Source organism: Anoplophora glabripennis, unplaced genomic scaffold, assembly GCF_000390285.2.
Source record: "Anoplophora glabripennis isolate ALB-LARVAE unplaced genomic scaffold, Agla_2.0 scaffold42, whole genome shotgun sequence".
Taxonomy (NCBI): Eukaryota; Metazoa; Arthropoda; class Insecta; order Coleoptera; family Cerambycidae; genus Anoplophora; species Anoplophora glabripennis.
The window spans coordinates 158,575-172,150 of record NW_019416219.1 but is presented as its reverse complement, the minus strand read 5'-3'; the positions used below and the strand labels follow the sequence as shown (position 1 = coordinate 172,150).

Genomic DNA, 13,576 nt, shown 5'->3' with positions numbered 1-13,576 from the left:
ACGCGCATTTGCAATTATTAGAGACTAAAAATACCACAAGTAGTGACGTCACCTAGATGTCGGGCTTTGTGATGCAGGTTGGCAATGACACTATGCGCAACTTGTTACCTCTTACCGCTGCCGCGTGTTGAACGGCGACCATCGAATCGGAATCGCCCTGTACGCGAGCGAGCCTCCTCCGTACCACATCCACCGACTGGTTGCAGAAATCGTCCGAGAAAAACCCGCTCCGCGCCCGAACTATGTATTTACACACGCACACACACTCGGCGAACGTAAACCATATGCTTTTTCAATAAAATCCACGCCTGATGGCACACCGAGAAGGATTGGCCCCAAAGAAAAGTTGAAACATGGTCACTGCCCTCTACGTTGTCTTCTGTGTTTACAGGCGGCCACGCCAGGTCGTTCACTTCTAGCGCTTCTATAAGCACAACCACAAAGACAAGCGAATAAGGAAGTCGTACATGGATATAAGGATCCCGGGGCTGCGAACGGCGGTCGGTTTTTTTATTACGAAAACGTCGTCGCGCTGCCGCAGGGCAACGAAAAAAAAATAACATGGTTCTCTCTCGTAGACCCGGACGCGAACGTGTAATTTTCTGTGGATGGGAAAAATCGGCAACGAGGAGTCCGCACGAAAGGTGCGCTGTAAAAAGAAGACCCATCACCTTCTAATTATTATACCTACGTCCAATTTTGTAGTCATTCAAGCATAAGCTTCCAAACAATATACCTATTAGCTATAAATATTACCTATACAATAAAAAATTATGGTCTGCAAAATGTGAAGCGAGATGTGAAGAATTCCCATTGGTATAGTCTTTCCGATTTCAATTAAAGAACAGAGAGGTTGGTAGTACGTACCAGGTTCGGTCGCTGACGCATCAACTCGATATTGAAATATTTGAAAAATTTGTTCCCGTATTGATTTAGCCATACCCATATACAGGTCTAGTCGCCCAGTTGAAGAACGGGAGCGCGGGCAAACGCGGCACAAACGCAGCCGCACTCGGCGATCTGACCATAAATTCAGTTGTCGACAAATGGCCTAACGAAAATATTATTTTATATTATTTTTTCCGTCGACTACACGGAAAGTACACAAAACTCTGCGCCCTGCTGATTGCCGGACTGATCTAGAGTTCGGGAGGTGTGGCTCTAAACAGAGTCGTACTCGGCTCACTCTCTCAGTTTTTATTTCAGTCCTTCGCTAGACTTTGCTCGGCTGTTTCATGATTTTGTTTTTATTAATACGTCTCCATACCACTGTACCAATTTATAGATCCAATAAAACAACAACGTAAATTAAAAATAAATTAAGCCCAAATATTTTTTAACAAACCCTAACAAGACACTTATTTTTTAAATATTGTATTAATGATCTTTATCATGTTATTCTACACCATTCAAAATCTCACTGCTTGAAATTCTTGTAAAAAAATGTAACAACTTCTATTACATTTTCATTTTACTTCAATAATATCATTGCATATCTCCGAACCCTACGATCACTGTTTCTCGAGTGGGAATGTTGACTGGTTAACGTATTTGTGCCGATTTGTTACTTTCTCGAGCGGTGTTTTTCTTTTAAGTGTATTTAAATAACATATTTAGTGAACTATAGAGTATTTAATATGATAATTTACAACAATACTGAATTCGGCTAAAATTGTATACGCGAATTGATACGAGAACAAACAAACATTCCAAATGACCGTTAACTTGATAAATATGGTAAAAACCAAGAGGTTTGGTTGGTAAAGGTGCATCTAGTACAGTTGATGCACCTTTACCAAGAAATGAAATATGGCTAACATGTAAACGTAAAAGAAATTTAAAGAAATATGACAAAAGTTGTACAAATTTGGTGTGCCTTCATATTTTATAAGCAAAGCAAAAGCTCAATATTTGAATAGGTAGAAATGTTTTTGGTGAAGATATGAATGGCAGGGGGATTTGTTTGACGTATCGTGTAAAAAGATCCTTACTGATTTACATTTTTGCTTCCAAATTCATTTGAAAAATTACTTACAGTTTAAAAGTTCTGTGCAGCACCAGCAACTCATAGTTATTAATCTACGTTATGCTACTACACAGTGTAATCAGTGGTTCTCAACATGTTTTCTATTAAAAAATAATGCATATTTATTTATTTATTTATTTTTGGTTAGATTTTTTACTCCTTTTCATAAAAAACTATTAATTAGTGAACTGTACCGCTTCTTAAAATATATGCTCACATTTACTACGACTTCGGTCTTTATTGCGCTACCGACAAAATGAACAAATATCCTCTAGAGCTAGAGCATATACTAGAACGGGACAATTCGTGTTGGCAATATAATACTAAGCAATCTTGCCAACAACGACTTCATTGGGCTACCTGCTGCAACAGTCATTAATTTAATTGGACGGTGAGAGAAAGCTGCCTTAAACATGCCTCCCTTTTTCTTTTTAATTTGCACCGATAATCATACTACTTTAGGATTTACTTTTAAATCGATTAGATATGGGTTAATAAAAAGAAACAAATGGTACATTCTAAACAACATACCGAATACTGAAAATATTTCAGCATAATTTTTCACATAGTTAGGCACATTGCACTTAACAGCTCGACACCTAGACGTCAATATTTGAATTGTTCTAAATATTTACACCATCAATATTTATATTTACTGTTTGAAATACAAAACAATATTTTATTCATGTGGCCAATCCTTTTACAAATGCAACGGTAATTTTATTTATAGTAGGTAGGTACTCGCTAAAAATTGTTAAACAGCGGCGCATAAATACCCACATACCACAAAATTTTTAACAATTAAAGGATGGAAATTTATGCAGCGAGATTATTTGAACGGCATACCTCTATAATTACTACTGGTAGTAGCGAAAGTGCATTCGAGTAAAATGGAAAAACAAAAACCGTATACCCGATTCAGAAGGAAGTAAAAAAAAACTGTCTCGTTTTAAGAACCGTCTCAACCTCTTAGCCGCATTAGAAAACAAAGGTAAACAGGAGGAAACTAGTTCTGGTACGACGTCCTTTTAATTTATCATCATCAAAATCTCCAATCCGGAATGGTTAAATACGTTCTCGCCCCGTGGCCGGAGGGGTTGGAGAGGTGGGCGGTGGGAAGAGGGAAAGCTGCTTGTCTGTAACATGTAACAGTGCGTACACGCATAGAGGTGGATCACCTTGGGTAGTGCATTCACCTTATGTCCAAAACATATATGACCAGCATCTTTCTACCGCTTATCAAGAAACTGGATCGAAAATTTACACCGGCCGATATCTAATGGTTGAATTAAAAATAAAATAATATTTCGACAGGCCACTCATCAGAAATCGACACGGAGGACGTAGAAATTATGTCATCTGATACTTCTAATCGCCATAACTGATGACCAAATAAAAAAAGTTGGTAGATATAGTCGTTTAAGTATCTCCCATAGAAAAATATACTTTCTTTTTTTTTCTGGGTTGTTCATAAACTTACTTTGGAACATTATCAAAAAACGGATGTAACAATGAATAGTGTTCGATAAGCGCAATTTTGGAGAAGAAATAGAATCTAGGTGGTATTTCTTGTTAAATAAGGTGACCATATCCCTGACCTAGAAATAGTGAAATTTCTGGCGTTTTTAGGTACTGAAATCTTGAAAAGTAAAACGTGTAGAACAAAAGTAAGCACAAAAATAAAATCCTTGATATTCTGTTTATTCATTGTTACCATTTAAATTTATTCAAATAAAATAATAACTAAAAAAGCGTTTGTAAAACATGCATTTTCTGTTATCATAACCCCACATTTTAAGAATTATTTTCACGTACTTAAAAGTAAACAATTTTATATGTAAGACTAAGCAACATGTGAAGTTATATATAAAAAAGTTTGTATTTTCGTAGATTTCAGTACCTAAAACCTTGATGGTTTGATCGTTTTTTGCATCTGTTTATTCGTTTTACTGCAGCGTCTTTGAAAATACTCAGGTGGCATGACATAACATTCCTATTATTTGATAAGCTTTAGATTATTCAGTTATTAAATGTTTGAAATTATTTGTCTTTGTGGACAACACTAATTAAAGAATATGACGCCCTTAACCATATTGTTATCCTCATTTGTTCAGATTCAATTTTTTAAGAACTACCAAATAAAAGGAACACCCTATATATTATTGTATTTTATAATCTTAGCACCATATTTTCACAAAAAGGTATTGGGTCTCTGAGTTTTCTCGGTGCTAGTTGATGTCTTTTTTATGACCTTTCAATGGACCAAACCTAACTGTCTAAAATATTTGGATACGTACTTTTATACAGGGTGTCCCAGGATAATGTGTACAATGGAAGATGAAGACCACAGATTCGTGGACTCAAAATAGGCAGATTTAGGCTAATTCACCTATATTCAAAATCGCTTCGTTTGGCCGTTAGGTGGCCTCAAAGTTTGTGGAAATTTTTTGAATTTTGTAAATAACTCGAATAAGTATTGTTCGATTTTGATTATTTTTGGGGTGTGGACTTTTGCTTTCAATTTAGACATTTTGGTGTTATACAGTGTTTTTTAAAACTTCCAACCCCTACAAAATTGATGTATGGTGATAATAATTTATAACTTTTTCCTCTTTCGAGCAATAATGACAACTATTTTTTTTTTGATAGGTGATACTATTTGGAAGTTTTTGGGCCTCTTATAGAATTTTGATTAAATGAGCGGTTAAGTTTTAAGTCCAAACTATTTTTTAGCAATGTCAATTCTGGATTTCAGGACAATCAGATCATCAGCATGCCTTGTATTATAATTATGATTGTCATAATTGTGTTTAAGCTCCTTTATGTTACGGTGAATGTTGAGTAATAACTCCAGTATATACAAACAGGGTAATGGAAGAATTTTTAGTTTTTTAAATAATGGCTGACAATGAGTACTTGGAGAAGAATTACGGATAATGCGTATAGCCGATTTTTGCAAGCAGAATATACTCTCTTAAACGACGTTGAATTCCCCTAAAATAAAATCCCGTAAGTCAAGTGGCTATTTATTAGAGAGAAATAAACAGATCTTAGAATATCATGAGGCAAGCAATTTTTAAGTTCACTAAATGAATTATCCGAATCTGCCTATTTTGAGTCCACGAATGGTCTTCCGTTGCACACTTTATTCTGGGACACCCTGTAATGTTTTCTTGGATTATTTATACAAGGATAGTTAATTTGTTTATTCTCTTATATGTATGTGCTACTGTCATTTACCTTTTTAACATATAATAGGTTATATTTACCTACTGCTGGCAAACCTACGCCGCAATAGTATTCGTCATGTAGAATAGTGTATCAATTAAAGATTTATAAATATTTTTGTATACGATTGTACGTGGTCAATAACTTCTTAATATGCTAGGCTAGGAAATCTTCCAATTTTGCTGAATTACTTAATACAGGTAAGTCATCGAAATTGTATATTAAAAAATTCATTCAAAATAATAACTTCATGAAACTATATATCAATTTTAAGGTAGCCCTTTAAGGTAGTTTTTCAAAAAAGTATATTCATTACACTGATCTAAAAGTATTTTTTTAAATACTTTTCCCTTATTAGAAAATAATTTTACCTATTTATTCCGTTGCTGAAATTGATTTTACCAAGTGCGCTGCCACTTTACGCTCGAAATTAATATCTGGGCTCAGGGCACAGCTGTTTATTGTTGTGCTGGGATAGCAGACAGATGCAAAACAATCAACGAATTAAGGGCCCTAGGGTCCGCGCTTTCTACGGGGGTGCCGCTTCCATCATGATGATATATGGCTAGGCTAAATAGAAGAGGGTGTCGTAACGGTTTTGCCACCCCAAAATCAATATCGACACAATACAGATAACCGACGTAGCCGTATAGCACGGTAATGTAACGATTCTCGCAAAATCATATTCTAAATTAATAACCATGATATACAGGGTGAGCCGGTTTCGGATTCGTTTTTCTGCCATTGCCATCTCGTATCCACAAGAGATGCGAACTAGGTTAAACTAGAAAAAAATAGCATTTATTTATTTATCAAATACCATCATACTCAAATGTTACTCAAGCTTGTACGACAATTTATTGCTGCGGTGCCCAAGTCGTAAAAAGTATTTAATTTAGTTGCAAATTTCGAAAAAAAAAGCAGGCAGCATTTAAAAAAATATCTGAGTTGGTTGAGTATCCAATTACCTCTACCAACAAAAAAAATATGGCATAAAACAAAAGACTGCTTAAGGTGTACTTAGCCACCTCTATGATTTATGCGAAACATAAGTCATATTCATATCGACTACCCCAAAAACTACACACAATTTTCATTTGAAATTACACTTGAAGTGTTCCTTTCGTTTCCGAACACCCTGTATATCACAAAAACAACAAACATTAATTAACACACATAGTATATGGACAAATAAAGGCAATAGAGAGAGACACACAAAGTACACATTTGATACCTATAGAATAGAAGATAACATTAATTTACAATTTTTGGTTTCTTTAGTGTTTGTGTAAATCTCAAAATTTTGAGTTTTAGGTAAGTTAAATATGTTATACTCTTGAAGACGAAACAAAAATATATTATTTATGCCCTTCAATACAAAATAAATGATCAACATTTTTAAATTTTCTTAAAGAATATGAACTTTTTATTTTGTGTAATAGAATATTGCCTCAAAAATAAGTAATCCACTGTACTCAGTTGTTAACTATTAGAAAGTATGTAAAAAGGAGGAACAAATACTATTCTTTATCATTAATTTTTCTAAAAAGCTGATAAAAGGTTTCCATTTTTTTTTTGTGGGCAATAAATTACTTTTTAGCTGAATTGTATGGTTTTAGTCTAGACCGAAATCTACGAAGATAGATTTTATCTGGTTTTCAGTGTAATATTGTCTCATGATTATAAAAAAATATGAGAAATAGAAAGTGTCTTATGTATAAATAAGTTATCTATATTTTTCATTTTTGGACTGAAATAGTTGGTAAGGACCGGCATTAGAACAATATGCCCCAACAACTTTTTTTATTACAAATAATTTTTTTTGTCATATAAATTTATATTTATACACAAAACATAGAAAGAAATAAGAAAAGTGTTACTTTATAAAAAAAAAATATAATAATTTCATGGTATTTGCGATGGATACATAAGAAGAAATTATTACCAACCATTTCTATAAAAAAAAATACCTAAACCGAGACCTAAAACTTATAGATGTCTATAAAATACCCTGCATTTCCCATGTTTGCCTATCTTTCTAAGGCTAGTTAACTACACTTCCCACTAAGAAAATAAAAGTTTGTTTCGTAGTATTTAAAAAAAATCGTTATATTAAAAAAATTAGGCACGTGATTTTTACCACGCGAAAATGCCAAGTAAGTTTTTTTACTATGCAAAGCACTCGGCAAAACAGTAAATTTGATGATTTGGCCCACATACTCCACAAAAATATTTACATATGTAGATACACAAAGTTATCTACGACAATAAAATCGTTTACAGAAGTCTATTCACGAACATCTTTCAATAACAGTGCTTTCATTAATAAAAAATAAGAGTTAATATAGATAATTTTTCTTATCTGCAATACAACCATTGAGGAAATGATATGATCTTGGTATTGATGCGAATTTCTATAGCAAACATGTTGATGCAGAAAAAAGGAAAAACAAATTTTAATTGGTTTGTAAAATTAAATGGGTCAACTACCCCAGAACAGATTAGTATAATTGAAGGCCAATAGTAAAATTTCGTATGAGGCCGAGATAGTAAAATAAGTAACTATTAATTGCACGAAAAATGCAGTTTCAAATATGACGCTTGTAAAATACAAATACGAGAAACAATTATATCCTATGAATCATGACTACACATACTAATGGTGTATTATTCATTACAATTGTAAATGCAATTATAATTGTATATCTGTGCAAAACTGCAAATCAATATTCTGGCACGAGTCGGATTTGCCAAAATACCTATATGATTTTAAATTCAACTAAATTTTAGCTATTTGTAAATAAATTCCAGTGATATTTAGCACCTTGTGGGTAGATATGTAATCAAATGTGTAAGATACTACTTTATAAAATCACGCTGTGCAGACTGCATGTTATTCATTTAGTTCAAAATAATCTATGAGGACTTACTTACGGTGATGCTACACGAACGCTATTGACGACTTGACACAGTTTTGCTGACAAATCTGCCTACGCAGTTATCTCTAGATACACAACAACTAAAAAACCACTTATAACAATAATGGTTCAGATAAAGCTTTAACAAAGTCACAAATATTTACACAGCCATCTTTATAAATCGTGACGCGAAAAGACGGCATACTTTCTAAACTGATGGTACGAAACAACGTTTGGAGGATAAAAAAAAATGTGCAAAACTTACCGGTGATGAGGCTTTGTGGCTTTTGATTTTGGTTTCGGGCTTTGTGAGTTGGTTTCGGAGGAGATTTCATTTCCTCCTCCTCAATCATTCTTACTGGAGTAGGTCTGATTACTTCCCCAGGTTCTCCGTATAGTTCCTCTTGGATGTCATCCTCTGGACTTGGACGTGTCTTTACCGGGCGCACAGTCTTTTGCGGTGTAGCTGGTCTCCACTGATACTGACCATTCGGATCCAAGGTTTGCTCCCGTTTAAAGTCAAAGTTCCACTTTTCGGACTGTATCACCGCAATTTTTGACAACTCCTCTTGAACAAATTTTTTTGTCGCGATGTCGTCGGACGGCCCGAAAAGCACTCTTTTAACTTTACGGACTTCTCTATTATTATATAAAAACATACTATTTGGCATTCTGGAGCAGAGCGTCAGTCCTAGTGGATTGTGAATACTTATACTCATTTTTGCAGTCTTTTTTAAATATAAATCTTGTTTATGTTCAAGTTATGCAACCAAATGTACACTGTGAAATAGCCACGCGCTAAAATTTATTCACTATTATAAAGCGGTAACTGCACTATTATTCGGAAGTTCCTTACTCTAGTTCTCGTTTTAAGTTGTATTCTAAATCTATCAATGGTCACCGTCTTTTTCAGATGAAAAAAATGTCTTTTGACACTTTCAAACCAGACACATACGCACTATACGGCGGAGAAATCGCGACTGAGGCAAGAAAATATGACAAACAAGCGCAAAGCGTACGCGAGCTGGGACGCCAATCGTTGTGGACTTAGCGGAGGACGCGAGGAGAGACGAATGCATTGGTTAGGTCCAATCTTTGAAATAAGGGGAGTCCGTATAAGTTTCAAAGTGAACCGTTTGCCTTGAATTTGTACACCAATTTTAAATTTAAAATAATTCCACTGATTAAAAATTAAGTACAACGCAATGCCTAGTTTAACAGAATTTATTTTAACAATATTATTATTTGCGACAAGTTTAATAGTAAATACGTATAAAAGGTTGCCATAAAGAAAGTTGAAGTTTATAGGTTGGTAGGTAACTGTGTATGTATGTTTACAAATGCACTTTCACTTTGCCACCATAATTTCATGTTCATGTTGTTAAAAGATAGGTAAGTAGGTATAAGAAAGAATGAATTTATGTCCATATGAACGTCCTTACCTATCTACCTATTTAAGAATTGATTGTATATCTCATCTACTCTTTAAATTAAGAAGTTTTGCAAATTGTAATCATAGTCAGGTACAAACGTTATACCTAATTAGAAATACTTAATAGGTATCCTTCTATTTAACTAAGTAGATGCCTAGGCATAGGAAAAAATCATACAAAAATTAAAATCTCATCGAATTTTTCTTCTTCTTCTTCTTGCAAACAAAAACTGGATAGGTATAGGTAGACCTACGATGCACAAAATAGACGCTTTTCGATGGGTAGCATTCAATGTTTTTGCTCGATTTTTCCTTGTCTCTTGCTTACAATTAGACATGTACCGGGCATTAGGTATTAAAGCTAATATTTTTCAAAAATCCTCAGAAAAGTCTATATAGACACTCCTTTGAAATCTATAAATTTTTAATTTACTACCTACCCTACCAATTTAACAATAATTTTTTTTGTTGCAGGAAAGCTACAGCTTTTTTATTGCAGCTTATTTATAATGATAGGGCAACGGATAAAAAAATATTGGTATTGTTTCTGAATGTAAGATATGTATCTAATTACCTAATTATTATAATCTCAACTTGACGCAACTACGCAACCTTGAACTGGATTCCTCTAATTAAGCATTAAACAATTTATGATAATTAAAGCATTACTTCTCGGAATTGGAATAAAGTTATACATCCTGCTAAACGATGTTCTAAAAAACTTTTCAGGAAGTTGGATACTTAGACGGGTGGTGAATGCAGTGAATGTAGTAGGTAATTATTGTTTACGATCGACAAAGATTTTAAAAGATTTTTATGACAAATAAAGATAAGTGGGTACCTACCTACATACAGTTTTGTTACATACAAAATTATGGTGGATATTGCTACTATTATAATGCTAGGTAAGTAGGGATTTATTAACATTTACTAAAATTGCAGTATGAATGAGCCACGAAAAGAAACAACATTTCATTCCTCGATGACTAAAAAAACAAGTTCAGAAAAAACATTATTTTGCAAATGAAGATCTTTAGATTCTCTGTCTGGTACTTCTAATTCCAGAGTATACTCTTGACTATTTTGAACAAAATCAGCTAAATAAGATTGTTTTTTAAATAATAATGTCATCATAACATTAATTAAAACACTAAATTTTTATGAAACTTTCCCACCATTAAATTTAATTACTTACATCAAATAGACAAAATTTAAAACATTTTTATATAAATTTTTCTTCTTTCTACTTGAAATGTTTAACTGTAGGTACGCCAACCAAATTAACAGAAAACTTGAAGGGTCGTTACTGAATCGTGACTAGATTGAAAGATGTGGTTTATCGATTATATGCATGAGAACCTTTATACATACAGAAAAAATCATTTATTTTGACCGTTTATCTTACACCTTTCGTTTATGGGAAAAGACATTGGCAAGATCATTTGTTGAAGGACACAAAATTTTTATTGTACCAGTTATTTTTTTATAAAAACGAAGTGTTTCAGTTCGACTGAAGAAACAAAAAAGAAGAAAATTATTCATAATCTTCGGCTGAAAGTAGGCCATTTGAGGGGTAGAGTTGTGCAGTGAAAATTATTTTGATTGCAGCACCAAAACCAATAAACCAGTTTAGTAAATTTCAAGAGCTGTCAATATTTTTCCTTATAGTTAAACATTTGATAGGACCATGAATCATGATTGATAGATCTACTTAAAAGAATTATTATTATCTAAAAAAAATACAAGAAGTAATTTCGATGTTTACATACAACTTATGATTTCCCAATATTTCCACATTTTTTTAAGTTATCGTCAGTTGATAAATTAGTGCATCGTTTTCAAAATTCTAGACAAAGTTTAATATCCAAAATCTATTTTTATGGTCTTAATACAAGACTTATTGGATTTGGATTATGTAAGTACTCTGCAGCCCATTTTCTAAAGTATCTCGCGTTTTTTCTAGAGAAATATTCAAGTCAAAACAGATTTTTGATATATTTTATTAACACGTTATATTATGTTTGTTATATTTTTATCTTAGAAAGTAACAAGTTTTGCCTAACCCACCGAATATATGATTTTTTTAGAAAACACAGAGTACACTACATGTTCTTAAAATTACTTTATCACATTTCCCATAAATAAACAAATTAAAATAATCCTCATTAGTATAATTTAAACGATCCCCAGGCATTTTTATTTAAATTTTCGGCAAAAACTATTCAGACAAAACAATAACTTGCCAACTAACTTGACAAATGTCATGTTATTTCAATTGTTTCTGGTCATGGCCAATTTGACAACAGGTCTGATACGAGAAAAAGTGCCCAAAAGATAGAAAATTGCAAATATCTCTAAAAGTAGTAACGGTAACCTAACAATGCTTATATGGCTTGAAAGGAAATTTCAATCTGCATACGACAGACTAAAAATACAGGGTGTTCCATGTAAGTTAACAAAGTTATAGCTGTTTGAAGTTATCAAAATGTAACAGCAAAAACGAAACACCTAGTATTAAAACTTTGAATTTGTTGATATACCATAATACCATACCATAATTTAACGTTACCTATGCCCTTTACAGGCACCAAAAATCCGCTTGATATCACGCTCCTGAAAAGAGTTACTAGCATCTCCGCGGACCCTTGCATCTGTCACTTTTTTTCTTTAAAAATTAATGTCTCAAAACCTATAACTCTAGGTATAGAGAATATTTATTATATAAAGTGGCCCTATAAAGTAGAATCCGAAATTGCAATAATATGTAGGGTGTCCCATTTAAAAAAAAAAAACAGGTTGGTGTCTATATCCGGAAGTGCAGGAGAGTTCTAGATATTTTAGTTGTGTTCTCCCTAGGGATATTGCCATGTTGCCAAATTTTCAAATTTTTCGGAGCAGCACTTTCCTAGATCTCGATCGACGCAGTTCCCGGCGGGACACCCTGTATATTTTTACAATGTTTACATACAGTACTTATAATTTTATAAGAACTGAAATATATATCCAATCATAAATTGGAAAGTATTAGAAATTGTCAAAGTAATTATGTCACGATGTGTTCAATCAAATGATCATAAATCATAATCAGCTACTGACTAACATAATCTTGTTTATCTATGTATTAACATGTTGACATTATACATAGGTATAAATTAATATCTGTGGAAACAAAATACTTGTAATTCTTATAATTGTCAGTAATGGCAATAGTTTTGTTTGTAACTATTTTAGAGTCAAATGTGAAAGGCCTATTACCTTTTTATATACGAGGTCTATTTAGAAAATAACCGAACTCTGTTTTTTTAAACTTTTTTATAAATTTTATACATTATTGGTCCTTATCTTCTTTAAAGTATTCCCCTTCAAAAAGTTCGGTTATTTTCTGAATAGACATCGTATATCTTCTAAACCAAGCATTTTTAAAAACAAAAATTATTCCTAGGTTATTTACCGCGTCCTTAATTTTTGTTATACACCTTATATATTTTTTTGCAAATTTAAATTATTTGTTATTATTGCCTCTATCACATAAAGGACAGATATAAATCAGATCATAAACTGGGGTATCATTAGAAAAAGCATACTTAACATTAATTGGCTTTGGAACCGTAAACAAACCCATAATTTATTTAAATACAGGTGTCGTTTATAACTACGGAGGTTCACCGAAATAAAAAATTTATTCATATCGCTCACAACTATCAAATGTAAAGATTATAGATATTTACGTGAATCGAGAGTGGTGTAAATGGGCGTTATGGACTGGAATAGGGGTACAAGTGTTGTAAACTATATATTTTCCATTATTAGCTGTTGTATTTTTACTTTTATTTAAAGACATTAAGCTAATTCGAATTAATTTTAAAATTGGTCTATACATCTTAAATCATACATATTATTAAAATTTTTAATCCCTACATACCGTATAAATTTGTAACACTTATCCATTAACCCCCTATACAAGATGTGGCG

General features: G+C 32.8%; 1 protein-coding gene across 1 annotated transcript in view; it reads right to left on the bottom strand.

Moving 5' to 3' along the window:
• LOC108905399 overlaps positions 1-9,186 on the bottom strand; it is a 30,995-nt gene extending 21,809 nt beyond the window's left edge. The window contains exon 1 of the mRNA XM_018708235.2: positions 8,438-9,186. Within this exon, the coding sequence (XP_018563751.1) occupies positions 8,438-8,891 (454 nt within the window). The 5' untranslated portion in view covers positions 8,892-9,186. The remainder of the gene's footprint in view (positions 1-8,437) is intronic.
• Between the last annotated feature and the right edge of the window lie 4,390 nt (positions 9,187-13,576).